The sequence below is a fragment of the Neopelma chrysocephalum genome, unplaced genomic scaffold, assembly GCF_003984885.1.
Source record: "Neopelma chrysocephalum unplaced genomic scaffold, ASM398488v2 Primary Assembly neopelma1_23, whole genome shotgun sequence".
In the NCBI taxonomy this organism is placed as follows: domain Eukaryota; kingdom Metazoa; phylum Chordata; class Aves; order Passeriformes; family Pipridae; genus Neopelma; species Neopelma chrysocephalum.
Genome location: NW_020897691.1, coordinates 15,073,665 through 15,096,074, shown reverse-complemented (window position 1 = coordinate 15,096,074; position 22,410 = coordinate 15,073,665). Strand labels below are relative to the sequence as shown.

The 22,410-nt window shown below is 40.7% G+C and overlaps 1 protein-coding gene across 11 annotated transcripts in view; it reads right to left on the bottom strand.

Annotated features, from left to right (window-relative positions):
* SASH1 (SAM and SH3 domain containing 1) overlaps positions 1–22,410 on the bottom strand; it is a 546,410-nt gene that overhangs the window by 53,997 nt on the left and 470,003 nt on the right. For 10 of the 11 annotated variants that reach the window (XM_027687743.1, XM_027687734.1, XM_027687760.1 and 7 more), the window contains exons 3-4: positions 5,723–5,773; positions 5,552–5,601 (exon numbers count right to left, since the gene is read on the bottom strand). In XM_027687743.1, coding sequence (XP_027543544.1) covers positions 5,552–5,601; positions 5,723–5,773 — 101 coding nt within the window. Of the gene's footprint in view, positions 1–5,551; positions 5,602–5,722; positions 5,774–12,284; positions 12,303–22,410 lie in introns of those variants that run through there. The other variant, XM_027687820.1, reaches the window with a different exon arrangement.

Sequence of the window (22,410 nt, the reverse complement as noted above, 5' to 3'; positions counted from 1 at the left end):
TTGGCTTTGACTAAATCAGGTCTCAAACAAGTGAAAACAGGGCCATACACATTCACTGTTTTTTTTCAATTCCTGCAAGCAAAGGGTATATGAAAAAATGTATCTTAAATGCAAACATCTCAAGTACAGCAAGCTCTTACTTCTTTTCCTTCCAATATTCTTTTCCATTTTTAAACTGTTTGAGAGGAACAATTTATTCTGTTAGCAATTAAGTGCAGCCTTTAGCATTCTCTCTTTGGGGGATTTGTTTGTTTTCTGCTTTGTTCTTCTCTGTTTCTACCCTCTCTGCCTCACATCCTTTGTCAGACTACACTCCTCTTTCTTTGCAGATAAGCTTACAAATACCTGCCAAAGGTAATCTGGGCACCTTGAGAAGTTGCCAGAATCTAAGGTGATAGAATTTAAGCCCCTCCAACCATGGGATGATTTAATAACCTCCTGCATTCAAATCTCGACCTGCAGCTTGGATGCTGCAGGGAAAGAGGATCAGGGAATCAAGTGTAAAAAACTGATGGCAAAGGACAGTAAATTAGTGTACCGAAGGGGGCACAATTGAGGCTTGCATGAACCTTTTTTCAGCTTTCACTAAAAATCATTGTGGAAGATGAGAACACTGAAATGCAAGCACTCTCCTAGCCTTAGACTAATACGGAGTTCCAGTTTATACCACGGGACACTGAATGGCTGTACTATGGCACATTCTTTGCAGAAAATCTGTAAAAACAGATTCAGTCAATCATCTCTCCTGCAGTGACAATAGCATGCAGAGAGCAGCCATTTCTGTTGTGGCCTTACTGCTTGCCTGCTTACAACCTCTGAGAAAGTCACAACGCCCGAGGAGCCTACTGTGTGACTCCTGTTGTGACATTCCCAGCAAGCCATCAGAGATCTGGTCAGACTGTACAAATTCCATGTCGAGTGGCTCAATACATCCTGTACACATAGAGAGGATGACAAAGACATTCGCTCTTGGGAGCAGCTGAAGCAGAGAGCTGAGGACACAGCTGCCAGAGGCACAGCAGCTCCCACACACCGGGGGAATGCAAAGACCCTGAGCAATGTTGCCCTGTACTGCCTGTACCCCACATGTGCCTGCTTTTCTTCTTCTCCCCGACAAGTCTGTTTCTGGCCAGTTCCCTGCTCTGGCAGAGTCTTAGATTTAGGTCCTGAGTATCACAGGGTCAAGAACAATTGAACTGTACTGAGCCACAGGCTGAGGAGTACAGCAGGATGAATTGTGGCACTTGATATGAAGTGTGAGCATTTCTTTTACTTGGTCAGAAGTGTGCTTGAGTGGTACAGTTCAAGAAACAGCAGGTGATTCACATAGGAGGTGACAATTCATAACACTCACTGCCATGCAAAGGTAGTGGGAATGACTGTGAAACATGAGATACATGATACAGCTGTTACCTCATTCATTGTTTTCATCCTTCCTTTTTCTAGTAATTGCAAAGAAAAAAAATTAGTATATAGGAGTGTCAGTACCTCATCCTATCTCTATGCAGTGCTCTTGGGTCTCTCACCCACTTCTTTCTCTTTCCTGGCAGTTCTCTGATACACTACATCTGAAACTTGCCCAGAGGCTGACGGAGCAAACAGTGATAGCAAACAGATCTATTTCCCAAGAGGGAAAATGCACAACTTCCCCTCTGAAACATCCCCCCAGTTCTTCTAAAAACAGGATGAGAGTCAGGATGCAGAAGCCTGAGTTCAGTGGACTGGGTTTAACCTGGATTTCCTGGCAAACATGCAGAGCTCATCAGTCTGTCATGTACACTTGAATACTCAAAAATGGGAACAGGCTAAAAGTTGAGTTACATTGTTTAAAAGCTCTGTTTACAATTATGAGAAAACCTTGCTCAGTCCCCTATCTGAGTAAACATCCTTGGGGTGTTGCCATCACTTGGAAATAATAGGGATTGTTTATACAATACGTCCCCAGACCAACATGGTATGGGGTCAGAGAAGTAATAGTAACTGCTAAAGAACACATTTACTGCATATTTGCTACATTGATGATTCTTCTAGCAAAAGCAGAAGTCAATCTGTTTGTAGAGAAGCACCTGCAGTTCTGGGGAGATTTTTGTTTAAAATTAATAACATTGCTTAAAGATGCTGTTGCCAATTTACTGAAGGCACACTGAAAATCTGCGGTTCTGCTAGCACCACAGCTTACAGCAAGACTGCAATTTAAAAGATGGAAATCTTGGAAAGGGCAACGGGAAGTGAAATTTATTATTCAAAGAAGAGAGCTACAAACACCTCATTCCCTACTTTCCATTATTTTCTGAATATGGCATGACTTAGAAACCTGACGAACTGTTTCAATTTATACAAGGAACTCCAGTAAGGCCAAAAAACCAGAGCAATTGTGAGGCAAAGCTTGAACAAATACGACTTTGCTTTCTATTGTTTATGGATAGCTTTTCAGGCCATATCAGTACCCTTGCTGTTATTCACATAAATCTCAGAGGCTTTTGCTACAGTGAAGATTTTTCTGTCTGTGTCAGAACCAATCAAACAAAAGCCATATACGGTAGGGCATATATAATGCACAGAGCAGGTTCATATGTGCAGTCTTTTTTGTAGCTTTGTCCAGTTAACAGGAACAGTGTTGTCAGCAACAGAGGAAGGTAGTACTGGCCCAAATACCTTCTGGAGGGACAATGACTCACAGTGACACACAATTCTGCCTCCAGGCCCATTTAATCCCTTCTGCCTCCCTCCAGGCCCTATGGCTGCTCATCTGTGTTACAGCACATCACCCACTAGACAAATATGTGTTAAACAACTTGCTGGACTGAGGGCAGTGACTAATTTTGCACTGACTTTGACCAGACTGGGCAGCAGGGTTAGTAAGACTCAAGGCAAGACTGAACATACATTGCTTTTCCACACAAACAGGATTCTTTCCTACCACAGACCACCAAGGTTAATCTGTTTTCAGTGTGGTGTACAGTGGAGCCTGTTGGGCTCTCTCTTCCAATTGGGGACCACAGAAAAGGGAAATCAAACCAGGTTAAAGCAAACATTACTTCTCCCAGTCTGTCTGGAATCTCTAAACTCTGGCAAATTAAACAACCATCCAGATGTGTTATTTTTAAAACTTTAGACCTTGTAGTGTTAAGCTGCAAGGTGTGCAGGCAGCAGTGCTGGGTGAGGGAGCTACTAAGAGTGACCACGATCTAGCCAGCTCCTGAAAGTCTGGATGGCTAGTTTTGAATAAATCTTTCCTTTTGTTCCCCAAATCTCTTTGTGAATATGAGAAACCAATGCACATCTGTATCAAGTTTCGTGTTTGGCAAACTACTCTCACAACAAAAGAAGTTTTGTAAAAGGTTTGCCCCACATCTTCCACACAGCATGAGAGGTACACAAAAACGGTGTCCCCAAAGGGACAAGCTTTCCTGTCTCATAGAATGCCCACACAGAAAATTCAGATTAAAGCCATATACTGAACACCCCCCAAAAAACCCTAGGGCCAACATGACATCCTCCTCTGAAAAACATCAAATTCAACATGTTAGTAGCAAGTACAGATCTGTCAAATGGGCTTGAAGTGGTCATTTTCCTGCAGATCAATTTTATAATCTCTGCCTCCCCGGAAGAGGCGATTCATGTGAAAATTCAGCCCTCCTAGCTGAGGGAGATGAAGCCAGTACTGATGTGGCAGGCTGTCACTAATCAGCACAGGCCTTTATTATTTTAGGTTTGAATAATTTGTATGATATTGAGTAGATATAATTTATTATTTTCAATACCTTGTCCAATTAGGATGCATCACATGGCCTGGTGTCTTATTGTGCAAGTATCTGGTACAACCTGTCCTGCACAGGTTTCATATATATGATCAGGTTAATCACATACACCCTTCTAACAAATACTCAAATGGGACACTTCCATTCTTGAAAGGTCCACAAAAATCACATGTCCCTTTCATCTGAACTAAGAGAAGGTGGTTCATTCCCTTTCAGTGAGGTAAATGGGCTATCTCAGAAGATGTTTGTGTAGATACTGTCTTCTCATTCAGTTGTTTGTGGTACAACACCTACACAGAGACACAACTTAGAAAGCTGGCTAGAACTTGTAAGTGGAGTTTTTTCCCCAGTTGTGTGCTGTTCTCCTGTGAGATCCTTATCTCATTATTATCTGAGGTGAGACGATGATATTTACCCATGGATAAAGTGCTTTGAGGCTGAGAGAAAAGCATTAGGATTATAGGATAACCTTGGAGGTTTACTTTCCAGATTAGAGTTCTCATTATGTTTCCATCCATGTGACACTTCTGGTTTCATTATAGTGTTAAACAGGCAGGTATCCTTCAAGAACACTTTTTCATGTTTCAATATCTGAAGTATGACTATTAAACTCTAAGACTTCTAGGCCTTCTCTTTTACCAGCATATAATATGGGGCAGTGACAGCACCCAAGGTAAAATTCACCTTATCTGTCTTATGTTGTTTTGAAAATAAGCATCTGCCTCAAGCAAACCATCTTTGCTTTCTCTTTGGGTGATGAAGTGAGATAAGGCACCTCTAAAAGACAATTTATTGCACTCTGAGACCTTTAACATGAACTAGTTTTCATAACAATCACAAAGGAAGCCCCTAAGCAGCTGTTCACTGCCACACGACTGACTTCTACATAGTCAGTGTGAGTCCCATACCCCATATCCACCACAGATCCCTCTAGGACTGACAATCCTTTTACGGAACTATCAAAAACAAGGGTAGAAATCTTCCTATTACTGTCCAGTGTTGAATCACTGGAAGATATTCAAATGTGGGACTGTAAAACCTTACAAAAGCATGTCACATCACAACTGTATTCCACGTACTCCCTCTGAACCAGTCCAGCTGGCACTACCCCAGGAAGTGCAGGCAATTGGAAATACAGTGGCAGTTGTCTTCATGCACCACTGCACGTTACCCGCAGCAGTACGGATCCAAGATCTTGGGATCAAAGGAAGGAGGCACAGAAAACAAGCACACACATTGCAGCAGGAGGTGACAGTAAACAGAAACCCTCTCAGTCTTCACAGAGAGGTTTTTATTAAGGACTTCTAAAATTAAAGCTCCTTTTAACTTGGTTTTAAATACTTCATTCCCTTGGCACCTTCTTCAAAAGCACAGTTACAAGCTCAGGAGTGCACAGGAAAAGGAACGTGATTTAAGTTTGTAACTCTCCCTTCCCCTCACTTATCTTTTTGGCTGCATTTAGGTCTAGTCACAGAAACTAACTTTTAAAGGAAGTTTACTTTGCAGAGAATGTGAAATCACCAGTGTTCCTCAAAAATGACTACCAGTTGTATTGGTGTATGCGCACCCCAAGAGGGGAGAAACAACAACCCTCCTTTGATATAATAAACTCAAAATAATAAAAGGTAAAAGAGAACAAGAGAAGGAGCAGGTTCCAAAACAGGTTTCATTAATAATGGCTGGATTTGAAACCTAGAAATATCAACATGATCTAAAGTGAATTTACTCCAAGGAAAAAGAAAACGCACAAAATTCCCTCTCCCTCCTTTCTTTCCTGCATCTTCACTTACTTTCTTTCAGTGTCGGGTGTTGATGCAGTGCTGCTGAGACCAAGTGACTCCTGCAAGAGAAGAAATGTAGCAGTGAGAGCAGACACAAGAGAAGCCTTTACCCAATTCATGCAGAATATCAAATTAAAGACCAAACAAACAAAAGTAGGTGATCAAAATCTACGTGCTTACCTCAATCTGGGATCGCAGCTGTAGAGATGTAGGACTCACATCAGGTTTCTCCTAAAATACAACAAATGTCAGGTTAATGAAATTATTCCAAAGACCAGACAGAAGAAATCTCAAGGGGAAAAAAAGGGAAGAAGAAACAGGGTAACATAAATTAGGACTACCTCAAAACAATTCTAATAGTAAACATTAACCTCTCCAGAAGGAATTACTTTCAGGATAAACTCTGAAATAATACAGAAAAACAGCTAATTCTATACATCACTGAAGAATATAGAAGAAGGTAAAACTGCTAGACAGAAGTGATGCAAAACAAAATACAAAGAGGAATTATTTATTTATTTTCACTAGATCATCACACAATTTGTTAGCTAAGTTCAAGTGCAATTTCCAAAAATTCACCTTCAGAGAAAATATACAGGGAAAATCTGGGATTATAAGAGTATGTCTGCGCTAAAAATACCAGGAGGATTCAGAGACATTTCAGAAAGGCCAGTTTCTCACACAGAAAATTGTCAACAGTATGGAGTTCAAATCACCTTCCTTCAAACATCTAGGGTATAACCATCTACTCCAGGACTCTGCCATCCAGGCTCCCTTTGCAGTCAATAGAGAGACACAGAAGCTCTTATAGAACAACTCACCTGAAGGGTTTCAGCTCTAAGTTAGATGAGGGAGTCCCACTGGTGGTGTCTAATTTAAGATTGTAAGCCAACTGTCTGAAAGGCACATACTATTAACATGTCTAGCTGAAATCAGTGGGAAAAGTCCAGCTAAAATAGAGGAAGATATTATAGCTTTCAGTATTGAGAAATACACTTTGTGTATGAAATCATAGGGGAATCCACTTATACCTACTTTATTCTCAGCCAGTCCTAGCCCTCATGAAGTTATAGCAAAGTGAGTACTGTAACTTACACATCATAACTGGGTAAGCAACCACAGCAATATGCATGCTTCAAAAAAATAAAAATGGATTTGTTTCTCAATACTGGAGGGACTTCTTGTTCACGCATTCCTCAGCCTACATGTAAAACTCTTATCTCCGTGAAATTGTACTTCCTATGCCCTTTGTTTACAGAAAGGGTGACAAAATGTTCTTGGGATTTAATTAAAAAAAAAGAAAACCAGACACAATTTTCTGGAAAGGTAGCCTTTTAATATTAAACAGGAAATTACCACTGACTGCCATGAAGTGGTTTTAGATTAACCCACCCAGAAAGTCTACAAGATCTAGATTAGAGAGGATCCTACTCTGCCATCATACAACTGAGTCAGCTTGCACTGTTGGCCACGGCAGCCAGGAGGGCACAGGATGGCTCACAGCCCTGTGCTTGCCAGGACACAAGGCTGACATTGGGTCACTGTCCTGCTAAAATTTTCTAATTTTATAACATGAAAAGGGAAATGAAGTTCTTAAGTGGAAGTGGACACAGAAAGGCAATCACATTCATGTACTGACAGATCCAAAGGACTCCTCTAGTCAAGCAGAAGCTGGACCAAGCCCAGGGAAATTCCACTGATGTTCACAGATCAGAAGAGTGAAATTAGCTATTTGGCACCCTCTCTTTTGCCATTAGCTCTGTCAAAACGGAATCCGATAAAGTTTTGCATCTGGAAAAGACTGCAGGCACATTGATGCAAATCCTCCTCAGGCACTCTCCAACCCCTGCCTAGCAGTTTGCAAAGAGGGAGGGAAAGACAAGCCACACAGTCCAAACACTTCACATTCATGAGCACCTTGTCAGTCCACACACTGCTGCACTTTCGAAAAAGGAGCATTTTATCAGCTTTATGTTACAATTTCAGTATTCCAGTCAGGAGAATCCACCATGTCCATGTCCCCCATGTTCTTTTAGATAACAAGTTACTGATGACTTATCTGTTGTCTTAAAGAGCTGCTTGCTGCAAGGGTTTTTTTGTTTGGTTTTTTTTGTTGTTGTTTGTTTGTTTTTGTTTGTTTGTGGGGTTTTTTGGGGGGGATTGTTTTTTTTTTTTTTTTAATATGCTAGGTTTTTTGTAAACTATCATTTATAAGATGCTGCCTGGCCTCCCCAGACTACAGAAGTCTTTTGCTTGAGCAGCTGCTTGTGAAGTTGAGGCCTGAGACTGCAATTAGATGAAAAGTTACTATTTTCAGCCTAAAACTATTCAGATGAACAGTCAGCTGCACCCCATGTAACAAAATCCTAAGAAAATGTGACTGTATTTGCTTTCTTTTTTCTCATTTGCTGTCAAGCCCACCCTGTTAGAACAGGAGCAGTTTTGTAGGATCAACATGACTGTGGAAGGCAGAAGCAAGGACAACTCTCCCTCCTCTAGAGCTCCACTTTGCAATGCTGGGATGCAAAACACCTGATAGTACTGCACTGTCGTGATTAATATTCCTACCTGCCTTTCCAGCAGAATGGTATTTTTTCCTATTGCTATTTACACAAGAAACCAAAGAAAATACTTAGGGAAATAGAAATCACAGAACTTTCATCAGCCTCAAGCAATTCTATTTATTTTGGTTAAAATCCATTAAACCTCATGTTAAATCTCACTTTAAAATCCACATGTTGTATTGACTTTTATTCATCAGGATCAGGGCTCTTTTTCACCAAAGGCTAATTCTAGAAAGTTGAGCAAATGTTGTACTGTTGGCATGCTCTCAAGCAGGCTATAGAATCTTTTCAGAAAATATTTTTAAAGGTTAGTTTCATGAAAGTAAGTCTTTCACCTTTCAGAACCAAATCTTAAAAATTAAACAGAGGACAGCTTGCACTTACAGAAACAGTGGCTGCAGTAAGAGATTCCTAGCCTGCATTGCCAGGGCTCTGGTCTAGACAAAGCAGGTGTCAGTGATAGGTATTTTCTGTCTTAGCAGCCTGAGGTATTTTCTGTCCTAGCAGCCTGCTGCCCCAGATATCTGCCCTCCACATACGCCCATAAAGCTCATCAGAGGTGTACCAGACATTCACACCACCTACACACTATGCAGTGTTGGTGAACAAAACCCAATAATCTGAGAAAGTACCCGATCAAGTGCAGGCTCCTTAAACTACGTAATTAAAGCCAGTATTTCCCGAAAGTGACTGATTTACTTGTACCATTTTTGGATTTAAGGGGCCCTAGGCAAGGCCCCTATCCTGTGCTGAGACACTGTCAATGCATATTCAACTAGTCCAATACACTATTAAATCACAGCAACTGAGATCTGAAGATTCTTGAGAAATTGAGATATTCATCAATTGTATCCAATCCCCAGGGAACATATTAAAGGAAGGACAAACTGGCTTAGCACCAGCCTGTCCAGCTACCCTTGAGGTCCAAGGTACCTCCATCAAATCACCTACAGCTGATCTAAATCAATCTCAGCTTGCAGAAGAATTTTATTCTCCCATCTTTAAAGCCATTTCTTAGCAGTCCTATTTCCTTCCTGTCTCCTCCTTCATCCAAAGCCAATGCCATCAAGAGGATGGGTGCAGGACAAGTCCCTGAGGTCCTGGCTGAAGCTATGATCCAGCAGCTAGAGGAAGGGATGGATGGCAGGCGTTGAACTGCCCAGGTACTGCCTGGTATTGCCAACCCTTCTGCACTGTTGGCATTGAGGAAAGTACCTGGGGTGCCAGACTGGTAAGCTTGGGAGCTCTGGTGCAGAAGTGCAAATTGGTGAAATGCTTTTTACAAATCACTCCTTTTGGAAGAAAACGTGTGTAGTAAGCTTAACAAACAGGATTTGTGGCTTATGCTTCAAGCCTTTAGTTGTTTGCCTCAGGGCTCAAGAAAGAAGCTTACTTCACAGGTAGTTTTTTTTTTTGTCTACTTTGTACACTGTGATTTATGTGATCATTTGCATACATTTTCTTTTCAAATTATTGCAGGCTTCTAAATATTGTGATTTTAGTTTTATATACTATTTTCCTTGTAAAAATCTTCAAAACAGTTTTGAGACCATTTATGAGCTAAGCCTGAAAAACACAATCAGGTAGAAAGTATAAAGCAAAAAATACATGGGAAAGAAGCTGAAAACCTATTTCCTGACTGGAATGGCAGGTTTTGAACTCATGAGGGACTTCTCCTCCCATGATAACTTCACTTCAGTTGTTCTATATGTAACGTAACAGATAAGAGACAGACCATGGCCTATCAGAAGGCATTGCTGTTCTGCTCCTGAAATACACAAGCATAGTAGAGAAGAGCATCTGAAAGGAAAACTGGTTACCCAGGGTATGGCTCACAAATTCTAGGGAGACCGTGTGTATTTTAATTACCTAAATATTATGCTTCATCTATGCTCCACACCACAACTTAGTTTAGGAAATTATATTCATTGAATGAATCCCTTCTACTTAGAAATTCATGAACCTCTTCACAGTTTCTGCCACAGGAGCTGTGTCCATTTGAATTATAAATTTAAACACTCCTCTGCAGATCCCAAGACAGGATTAATCTCACTGTGCAGACAAGAACCATGCAAAATGAGACCCAGATGAATGCTGAGAAAATTCAGTGACATAACCAGTAATTTATAAATAATTTTATGAAATCATTTCAGCAGGTGTAATTAAAGCACCTACAGCCGAAAATTTCTGAGACAATTCTGCCAGCCTTTTTCCAAATGTTTTTTCTCTTTGCTCTGAACATGCATTACACGTTCTAGTGTAGCTTCTGAAATGATCAAACAAAGCCGTATCTGAAAGACAAACAGAGCACCGAAGGCCTGTAAGTGTTTTGCTTTAAAAGCAATCATTCTGCTCTGGCGTCCTCCACTGTACACTGTATTTCAGCCTCTGTGGAAGCCCTGGAGAAGACAAAGGGAAGCCACTGTGCAGAGACAGTGTAGGTATGCAGGTGTGTAATGGAAATCACCTACATGTCACTAGCTTTGGGTTACAGGTCAGAATAAAGAAATAAAAAAGACCTATTCCTGTGTCAATCACATCAGCAAGTGTTTGAGAGAACTAAACAATTAAGTGAGCTTCCAGTAGTACAGATTAGTTAAAGTCCCATTTTCCATAATCTCTGGACCATCCCCTTAGCTGTTACAGTGAACAGAGAAGGTTTTCTGCTCCATTACTCTTGTACGTTAGAGTCAGAGCCGACACATGCAAAATGATAACATCCTGCACCAGAAGCAAAATTCTGATCAAGGAAGTGAGCTATGCAGGAGGGATGGTTTTAAAAAAAAAAGGTCTTTAAAAAAATAAATACTTCTACACATGAAACAACAGTCCAAGTGTCTTAGTGCCACACAGAGAAGTGCAGACATAGGTAAACACTTAGCTTAACTACTGATGAAATGCAGCTTCAGAGAGAATACACTGCTACAGCACTCACATATCTGCTTCTAGTGTTAGGGAGGGAAGAAAAATCATGCCTCTCAGCTTGACGCAAATGCTGGAATCTATTGAACTTAACACATCACTGGGGGAAGTGTTTGACGCTCTCCCCTTTGCCAACAGTGAAAACAGAAGGGTATTTTTTCATCCATCTCAAATACACTGCATTCAACACTAAGGCTAGGAGCCACAGGGGCTGAAAAACATTCTACAATGATTTTGAAAAACATAATTCATTAGCAATTATAGAGAAACTGCAGCTTTTGTAAAGCCTGTAACAATAACAAGTGAGGCAGTGCTAACTCATAAATCCACTTGTAACAAACAGAAGCAGAATCCAGTGAAATTACAGCACAAGCACAAAAAAAAACCCCAACAGCAATGGGCTTCAGAGAAAGAAAAGTCGATATGGAAACACAGCATTCTGCAGTAGGGAAATCAAATACCTTCTGATCAATTTTCCAAACAAGATGAAGAAAGCTCCGAACTATGGTAGCTGCCTTTGTACTAAAAACATATTAATATAAAGGCACATGAATGCAACTAGGACATAGCAGGTCTTCGATTGATGCATTTTACACCCGCTACTCAAATGGTAAAAGAGTGAATTCCTCTTGTGCCTCTGTACTAGAACTCTTGCTGGTATTAACAGGATGAGCAAGACCTGCCATCTTTGCCTAAAAATCCTTACATCTGTCAGCATTGGTGAAAAAGAGCCAAGAAGAACTTTTGTGAAATAATGATGGAAGATATGGGTTTCCAGGGAGGACTTAAGGATAGTAAGGATGCCTTTTGGATCAGGAAGAGCTGGAATGTTTCAGAGGAACGAAAGAAACCCTAAACAAACCACATCAAGAGGAGTTATATGTGAAGACAAAGAGGGCTCAGGATGTGACACAGACAAGGGAGGCACGAGATAAAGCCCAACTAGACATTGTCCAAGTGGGCCCTTCTTGTACGGGAGCTGACAACTGACCTGGGGAAGAGTCACCACTTCCCCCAGAGACATGGTTTTGTCCTATGTGAAAAGGACACAAGGAAGAGAGAAAATAAATGAATAAACAAACAAGCAAACAACAGTTTGTTTCAGGGTACTTTGCGGTAGGAACAGTCTGGCCAGCCAAGTACAGATTCCTTGCCCAGGTGCCAGCCCTTTGGCAAGGATGGCTATGGCAGCATGCTGATACCTTGGCCTCAGCTACCCCCGAACCAATACCCTTAAATAGTGAGGAAAGCAGCACTTCTGAGAGCCACATGGCCCCACCACCATCCTGCACCCTGCTTTTCTGTAATTGCAGGGCCAGGAATTTAGAGTGGTTTTGAAGTACTCAGTGATAAGATGAAAATATTCACATGCAGCTCCTTGCCTTGAAAGCCATGGCAGAATATGTCAAACCTCTTTCTGAATATCAGTGGTCCTAATTTGTTCCTACGTGCTCTTCAAGTTCAGGATACCTGCTCCTAAAGGGTGGTGATGTTCTCCATTTCCCTCTTCACAACACTTTTCAGATCTTACCAATTCTTCATTTTCAGGTAAACAAACCTATATTATATTTTTATGATTTGCCATTTTCTCAATTTCTCTTCAGCATTTTGAAGAACAACAAGAGATGTATTCTGTTTTTAAAAAGTGGCAAGGAAAGAGAAGGGGAAGCTCAGGTTAAGACCAATGCCTCCAAGAGAACATTTACAGGTGTGCTATAAATTCTTTCAGATGTACCATGGAAGCGTAGGCTAACACAGGTCCGCTGTCATATTTGTATACGTACTATACTTGTGCACCTACACACTGATATTCATGTCTCCAACACATGGAATTTCAGATAATCTATACCGCAAATGAATGGAGGCTTTTGTGCTGACTTAATCGATACACTCAACGCTCAGGGATTCCTGTGAAATGAGTTGTTACTGTAATACTGATGACTTTTTCTGCAAGTATACCCCCTTTCACATCATCATTTACTGTGATAGCTAAGAATTTAAAAACTACATTTTTTTTCACTTTCTGTTGTACCAAACAATAAGTTACCAATGAATTATTCAGAAAACAGAAACTACAGTGGACTTTGAGATACTAAGGCCTTAAAAACCCTGGTAAAATTAAGGAGGAGGTAAATCAAAAGAAAGCTCTACTCATTAAGAAATCCACAAAGGTTTTTTTGTATTCCACAGATGCATGGAGTACCAGCAATGAAGTCCCTCATTTCAGGGGGAAAAAAAAAAAGACAAAATTTTGCATTAATTTAAATCTGGGAAAGCAAGTGATTTGCTTGACTTCACTAAAAAGGAGACAGATCTAACAAAATTATAAAGGTTATCTAATGGGAAGCAATGGGTATTTTAGTTTAAAACTTCACCCCACTTTTTAATTTTTATTTCTAATTTATGTTGAACGATAAGCTGAAGGGCATTTTGTGTCAGAAACTTCCATCACAGAATCACTGTAATGTAAATTGGACAGTTCTCTCCATTTCTTTTGCTTGAGACACCTCAAAGCAAAACTCAAAAATATATGAAGGAAATCTGACTCTTTCTGTTAGCTTCTTTAGTTGTAGTGTGCAAAACCAAAATTCAGAACTCAAGAGCATCAGGGGCAGAGGAAGAAACACAACAATTCACGAGAAATCTGGCACCACTCTTTGTTTCTACAACTGTTACTCTCTAGGCTGCCTGTGGCTGCTGTCAGGCCATGCTCTACAGACCTCCTGACTTCCTCTTGGCTTCACATGCCTATGGGAAAACTTGCACCTACATCCAAGTTCCCAATTTTAAAAAGTCTGTGTGTATAAAGGTTCATATACCTGCTCTGTGTTTTTTTTAAACATGAAATCAAACCTTTCAGAACAGAACTAAATTCCTTATTTAATTCCAGAAAATGGAATTAAGACTTTCTCACACTCAGCACAGAATTTCTGAAAGTTTTAGTGCTACTGCTCAGAAAATGGATGTAACTTTCAACCTTTTAGGGAAGTGAAAGAATCCAGTAAAAAACCCCAACAAACAAACAAAACTAAAAACCTAAACAACACAAATAAAACCACACCAACCTCACCAGGAAAAAGAGGCAACAGAATCATGTAACAGAGAACTGAGCTGAGCCAGGACCTGAGCCACATTATCCCACATCCCTGGCAAGTGGTCTTATCATGAGGCTCTGCCCACACACAAGTTTACTGGTTTTCTCATCTTTCCATGAAGAAATTCAAACAGCCTACTGTTACAACCTTTCGTGCAATAATAATTATGTCAAAACTTTAAAGATTTGGGCAAAATGGATTCTTGCTTTTCAACTCACAGTAACTGTACCACTTTTTTCCTCTTTCAGAGGTTAAAAACCTCAACAGCTGCCAGCTGAAAAAAAAACCCAGACATCCTGAACACAGGTCTTTGTTGGTAGTAAGCCTTACAGCCCAAGCTTTCAAGCCATCCATTCTCTGCGGTTTAGACTGGGTAGGCCCCTTCTGCTGATTTGCCCTGTCAGTTTAGTGTTTTTAATTCAGCTTAGTTCCTGCTTAGTGACTTCTGTGTTCATTATTTCATGAGAATACTGCAGTTGAAAAGTTGTAACAACATTAGATATGCTGTATATTTCACGAGTTATAAATACGGAGGGCTGGTGGGGTCTGACCCCATTTCAGCCACTCTGACAAAGGAAACAGCAGGAATACAAACAAGGAAAGGTTTTGAAAAAAAAATTTCTATCAGACAAACCTGTGTCAGCATACTGGGAACTGACTCCCTGATAACATTTTTCTATTACAATAAACTCATTCTGAAGAAACAGTTTATATCAGGATTCTTTTTAAGAAGGCTCTTAAAGCAGGAAAAAAACTGGTCATACTGGGGGAAGTTTTCATATAGAACTATATTTCTAGAATATGACTTTTATAACAATTTAAAAAACAGAATAAATGTTTAACTTGAAATCAAACTGGTTCTGCTTACTATGTAGATATGTGAAACTGAACACCTGAAAATTAAGACTGATACTATGAATTCATTCCCTAGAGCTGGACACTGAACTGGTCACTCTCAACCTGCATAAATGCACTCCAGGAATGTGAGGGGGTGAGGGGAAAGACGCAAGGTTGACAGTTGCATGCTACCTTCAAAGTCTCCTAGAAAGCGAGAAATTAATTTCTTGAACAAGAGGACTGAAAACAAATTAATGCAAAAAAGGATTAGCCCACAAATTGCTAGTCTGTACTTACATATCCTTCCTGCTATAAAAACTGCCTTTGGTAAAAAAACCCCAAATTTTAAATTAGCCGTTCTCGCTTTACCTTTGAAATTGAAGCCTACATTTGATAGATACTTTGGGCCAGAACATTGCTTAAACCATCACTGGTCACCACACGATGATTATCATCAAACTGAATTTCAAATCAACTCCGATGCATTCTTTAGCCTCAAAGTCAACATGGAAAATTATTCTCATCACAGGGAGAAATTATTATTGAATGCCATTATACTATCTGGCACTGTTCTGTGTATTTACATAGACGATACACAGCATCCCTGTTTGAGAATATTAAGAAGTAATTATTGCCTACTACATATTCATGACAAAAATCTTTACCTACGCAAGTACTGATAGAAATATTCTCCATTTTCTATTTACATTAAAGTAAGACTGGGCTAGAAACTCATATGCCATAGATGGAGTAGTTAACAGGAACAGCCCCAACTGGTGGTGCAGCAAATGGAAGCCTTGCTCTATGGGATTACTGCTGCAACCAGTTTTGCTTTGAAGGATAATGGTGCAACAGTGACATCTGACAGCTCCAATCAGCACAACTGCTGGTAAGGGGTTAAATTAAAGGCTTCAATCATGCCATTAACAGCTCCCGCTGTTGGGCCAGGCTCCAGCCCAGCTTTGGAGCTCCAGCCAATTTTTGCAAAGCTCAGCTGTTCTGCTGAGAAAGCACAAGTGGACTCCTGCCACATGACCAGCACTTGGGGTAGAAGGTAGATTTTGTGCTGGCACACAGGCAACACAGAAGAAAAGTGCTTAATACAGGTTTCAGCAATTCTTAAATTTAAAGGACAACAAATCCGAATTCTGAGGATGTGTCAAGCAGCTGTAAGATGCTCATCCTTTTCTCTTTTCAAAACAGAAGGCTTCTCCATAAGAGAAGCAGTACGAGTAAGAACACTCTCCCCAAGAGCCACAGCAGCCTCCTGGTGAGATCAGGCTTGTGCAGTCCCTGGGGGTGATTGCCACTCTCTCCAGCCCAGGGGCATCACAGGCTCGCACAGGATGGGGATGCACAGTTTTGCTTTGCCCTGTTGTGTTTTTATGCAACATGTGGTTATTCCATCACAGACTGAGCGAGGGTCTTTTCCAAACAAAAGACCAGTTGTTGAATGATGAACAAACTTAGTACCAAGAATGTCTGCAGAGAAAAAAATAATCATGATACGGTTATGTGCTGCTTACAGACAAAGCATTTGAACCTCAGGAAACATCCGTCCTTCAGTAATCACAGATAACTCAGACCCAAAAAATCTGCAAAGAAAGCTGCCACCACTACTCCAAGCAAATAATCTGCAATCGTTATCCACAGCTATTCACTGGAGAATTAAGAGTGCTGCAGTAAAGCATTCTCTTGTGTAACATTTTCTCCTTACTTATTCCTGAAGCAGCAACTACAGTAGGTTTCTCCCCAAGTTCCACTTGAAACTTCAGCCTTTTTCTCCAAGAGACTATGGGTTACACTTGACTTTAAAACGGATACACAGAACTGGCCTTGCAAAAACAAAGCTCAAGTGCAGGGTAGACTTGCACTCAAAGAGCCATCCACAGTGTTTCAGTGATGCAGTGTGTACAAGTAGCACATGCACTTCATTCCAGCTGTACAGCTTTGCACTCCCTTAATGCACCTTCTTATTCCCCCTATCCACTAAGGGCCAAGTTTTACTATTAAAGGAGTATTGCAGTCACAGGTAATCAAATTATGGCATTAAAAACACTGGCATGCATTGCTTTGAATTTTTGAAACTTGTCTTTCAAACATATATGAAGTGAAACAGAGGCCTCGCCAATCAATAATAACTTTTGTTCAGAGGTCCATTCAAAACCCAGCCCCTTCGCTAACAGCACTACACAGCTTATGCAGGCACTCTGGGAGCACAAGTGTTGGCCATAACTTACAGGGATGTCCGGATAAACTAGGTAAAACTAGCATGTTAAGTGAGTATACCTCATCTGTACTGCTTCTGATTCTGTCCACCATCCCACTGTGGGAAAGTGAGCCAGTGGCTATGTGGGGTCTAATTGTCAGCTGGGATTAAACCATGACAGTACTTTCTGGTGCCCAGCGTGGATCTTGCAGGGTTCAAGATAACAACAGATTTGACTGGAACGTGCTAGATTGAATTTATAGCTGTAATTGCTGACTAGCTATTAATTGGCAGGTGCTTGTAATGAGCCTTGCTTTCCTGACTCTATATTAGTCTACGCTCGTTAGTGGCTGGTTTTTGCTTTCTCTGCATGCTGTGCTGCTTATCACCTTACTGTGCTGTGCCTGGGCACATTCTGATAACAGCAGCAACAATGCGCCTGGGCTGATGTGCCTGTGCTGATGGACTGGACTGGCTGCAACTCCAGTGTGAACTCAAAGGGACTGTGACCTATGGATGAGTCCATGTGGGAGCAGCTAAATCTTGAAGCATCTGTAGCTGTGATTCCGTCTGTGCCTCAGCAGGAATACTTCTGAAGGGGTGGTGGCCCAAGGAGAAGTCCCTGACAGAGCAGACAGATCTTGAAGCATTAGTGGGTGTGGCTAAATCCATGCTGGAGCACCTGAAAGTGTGTGGCCACGGATAAGCCCACAACAGAGCAGGTATACCCAGCCATGGGTAAAATCATGATGGAGCAGGCTTATTTCTGAAGGGACTGTGGCTGTGGGTAAGGCCACACTGAAGCAGGGGCATCTCAAAGCAGCTGTGGCTGTGGGTAAGACTGTGCCACAGCAGCAATACCCCTAAAGTGACTGTGGCTCATAGATAAAGGCTCCACTTGGAGAAGGTATAGGTGTAAGGGACTGCAATCTGTGAATAAGTAGGAGCAAGGGAAGGAGTTCACTGCAATGTTCAATGCTATAGTCTGGCTCAAAGGGACAAGGGGCAGAGATTGTAATGGATATAGCTTTAAATCACTGTAAGCCATTATTTGAGTTGCACGTTAAAATAATGACTATAGCAGGAACCACATAAAGCAGTGGAGGACAAGTCTTACAAAAAGCAGTTCAAATGCAGCAGCAAACTGATCTGAACTGGCTTTGGTGCCCAGTAATTCCACACAACACACCACCTCTCCTGTCCCGAGCAAACTCAGTAAGACATTTATGGACACTGTACAGGGGAGGTTCCATAGGCTAGGAGAATAATATCTGTGTATTGCATCAAAGGATAGAAAGGGGGGTGGCAGTTAATGAGGAAGTGTTGGATAGCGTGGCACTGAGTATGGTGTAGATGATATGGAATAAGGAGTGAAGAATGTGCTAGTTTTGGCTGGAGTAGAGTTAATTTTCTTCACAGTGGCTAGTAGGAGGCTCTCTTTTCGATTTGTGCTTGAGACAGTGTTGATAATTAGGGATAGTTTTGGTATTGCTGAGCAGTGCTTACATAGAGTCAAGGCCTTTTCTGCCTCTCAGCCAACCCCTCCAGCAAGTAGACTTGGAATGCACAAGAAACTGGAAGGGAACACAACAGGGATAGCTGACCCCAACCGACCCAAGGGATAGTCCATACCATGTGTCATCATGCTGAACACATACATATGGGAGAAGGAGAAGGAAGGAAGGAAGGGAGGACACCTGGAGGGATGGCATTTGTCTTCCCAAGTCACGGTTACATATGATGGAGCCTTGCCTTCCTGGGCCACAAGAAGCAGTGAATGAATTCCTTGTTTTGCTTTGCTTGTGCACACAGCTTATGCTCTACTCATTAAACTGTCTTTATCTCAACCAATGAGTTTTTTTACTTTTAGTCTTCTGATTGTCTCCCCCATCTTACCAGGGGTAGGGGAGTGAGTGAGGAGATGTGTTCAGCTTAGTTGCCAGCAGGGGTTAAACCATACCTTGAAGGCCAGCTATAGCAAGCAAGCTTCACATTAAGCCCAGATGATTTATGGACAATATAAAGGCCATCTCTTACTGTCATGCTACAGAAACTTGGGGCTTTTTCAGGACTCCTATTTCATATAACTAATTCTTCCCAATAATCTTCTAAAAAGCTGTGTACATGGAACAGAAACAGACCAAAACTGACCTACCAGAAAGATAAACAAAATATTACAGACAATGACATAGCAAGCAGAAGACTAGAAGTGACAAAGAAAATGTTGGCAGTTGGGAAACATGTAGTAAGAGAAAGAGAGCAGTAGATGGTACTCAGTAATCCTCAAGATAAGAAGTGTTGAGCCAGACCTCATCTTGGAGATAGATAAAATACCTGGAGTAAAGTACTATCAGCAAAACCATTTAAAAACCCAACCAATTGCACAAAACCCTCAAAGAGAAAGGCATTAGCAAAGGTACAAAGAAACATAAAACTCATAAACATCTACTAAATTAGACCCACAAGTCCAGAAACCTTGATGCCTCTTAACATTGCCATATTGCTACAAGCGATAACAATTCTCAATTACAATCTAAACCAAATGGCAGTCAAAGCTTTAGACAGGAAACAGCTATTGAAGTCAAACCATTTCAGTTAATAATTTGCTGCTAAGAACTTTCAGCTCTGCTTTGTCATTGCTGGCACTCCCATGGAGTAAGCACATTGTGAGCTGTCTGCCTGCAACAAGCATAGTTTGCTGCAGGAAGAGAGCATGCTCAGTCTTGTCTCCTCTTCCCTCCAACGTATGTAAATTACTCATGCAAAACTCGATGAACAAATGACCAAACACCCTGTCTCTGCAAATGTCTTTGTGTAAGCATTATGACTCAGTTTGCTGGTAGGTACTCCAACTAAATTAATTTACCGTGGTAAGGAAAATCTGAGTGAAGTAAAACTTAAGCTGTACAAACACCTGCAAGAGTTTCTAAATGCCTGGGTTTTTGCAGCCAAGACCTGCTTGTTTGGGCAGGTGTTGCCACTGTTACAGGAGTGCCCATGGTACAAATTCCTCTGCTCAACTGTCTTCAGCAGGGAAAGCTGCCCAGGCTTCTTGGAAACAAATCTGCTCTAATCACGACAGCAACTAAATGTCTTGACTAGAAGTTTCATTTTTTTTTCTTCTCACACTCCCCTTGGTACCTTAGGGGCTTTTTTCCAGGTTATGGCCCTAACAGGTTTTAGTTACAAAAAACCTGATGTAGGCTCTCAACAGTGCATAAACCATATAATTTAAAGTTTTTATGATTTCAGATCCAGTTCTAACACAAACTTCTCCTCAACAATATTGTCTCTTATTCAAGGTTATGTGCAGTCTGTGGATAAGTGCATGCCAATGCGTTTTCAATTACACAAGATTTTGTCAAAAAACAAGTGAAATAAAAATAATACATTAGTAAACGTAGCTGAAACTACAGAACAATCTCTCATATGCTACACTATACTTTCACATACATGAGCACATCCCTTTAAATCTAACAGGTATTAGATCAAGTGTATTGCAACATGCAATGTCTATAAATGTCTACTCATGTCTATAAAGAAAATATGGGTTTATGCACTTCCACTGATTTTCAGATCAGAAAGAGACACACTGCAGTTCATCAGCATCAACTTTTATTCCCTGTCTTTCTCATCTGCTCTTCATTTAGCTTAATCTATGATCATTCTTATACATATTTTTATATAATATTTCAGAGAAATTGAGGCGTTAGGATAGCAAAGTATTTAAGCACATGCCTGGCAACAGTACTAGTATTTTTAGGCTTTGGCGTGTTTTTGCATGCTTTACTGGATGGAGTCCCGATCACACAGGACAGAGTGCAAGCTGGAAGAGAAGTTAGTAAATAATACAGAGGATACCTTCATTTTTCATTGTATGGGATTGCAGTTCCTATAGAAAACGCAGCTTTCACATTTCACAGTGTGTAAGCCGTAGTTTCCACACAACTACCCAAGACTTTAGAGGACAGAAATATCTCTTTAAATCTGGAAAAAGAGTAAATCACTTGCTGTCCAAGCATATCCAGAGGCCACTCTTCATCAGTGCAACAGATCACAGAAGCAAAGAAGACGAGAGGGTGGAAACTGGTCAGTGAGGGCTCCAGCAATGACAGGGAGATTACCTGAAGCCTGTTTCATTATTCAACGTTCCTTATAAATGCCTGCAAATCCTCGCACCCAGGTATACTCCCTACACATGGAAATTCTGTGAGGGCTCCTATGACTACAAAAGTGGATTTAACAGAATTGCTTAAATGTCAAAGATCTACCGGTACTTTGCACTTCTGAAAGCAAGCTCCAAATCTTAACGAAATTGTAATGCCAAAGTCTGATTAATTTCTGATTTGAAACAATGCTTCTGCCTTGTGTTTTCCTGTCCTTGACATGTACTCAATTCTAGCTTCATGAAAACAACACATGGCAAGCATGTGCTATCACAGAGCCTGTTTTCATATCACATGTAGTTCACTGTAACTTTTAAAACGCCAAAATTTAAGCTTAAGTAAGGTGATAGCATTGATTAGATGTGATCTTTATCCTGTTAAAAGAGTAAATAAATTGCCTCCCAGATGTCATCTTGAATTAGACACTATTAATTACATAAACTCAATTATTGGCCTTTTATATTAACAGTTTTGTTTCCTCACACCTTCACTACACTTCAGATCTAATTAAGAACCAACTTTTAACAGCACAATGTTTCACACCAAATGGATTCTCACAACTCTTCTGCAGCCGTTCCCCCTTGACAAGGCCTTGAAATGCCTGCAAGGATTCAAAATGCTGCTGCTGTTGTTTAGGTTCTAAAATGTGAGGGGATCTCAGTAGATCACTCCCGCTCCAGTCCCTTTGCTGGCTATGCAAGATATCTGCTGTAAAAACTGTTCTTCATGGCCTTTGCCTGTTTGCCACTAAATTAATCTGTTTTCTTTGCACATCCTTGGCTTCTCTAGCACTGGCAATGCTCATCTTTTACACCATTCTCTTCTATCACTTCAAGTCTCAGTGTTAGAGGAAAAAAACACATTTTGAAATTTACTGAAAAAAGAAACTGATCAAAATGAAAAATGAATGAACTGTTTGCTTTAATATCTTGAAAATCAGTTTCTTGGTATCTATAAATATGATTGTAATAATTATTTTAAAAATAATGGAACTGTTTTGGCTAGTACTCCATGTAAAATAGGAAGAGTTACAAAAAGACCACTGCAGTTTTAGAGACTGGCATGCAAGGCTAAT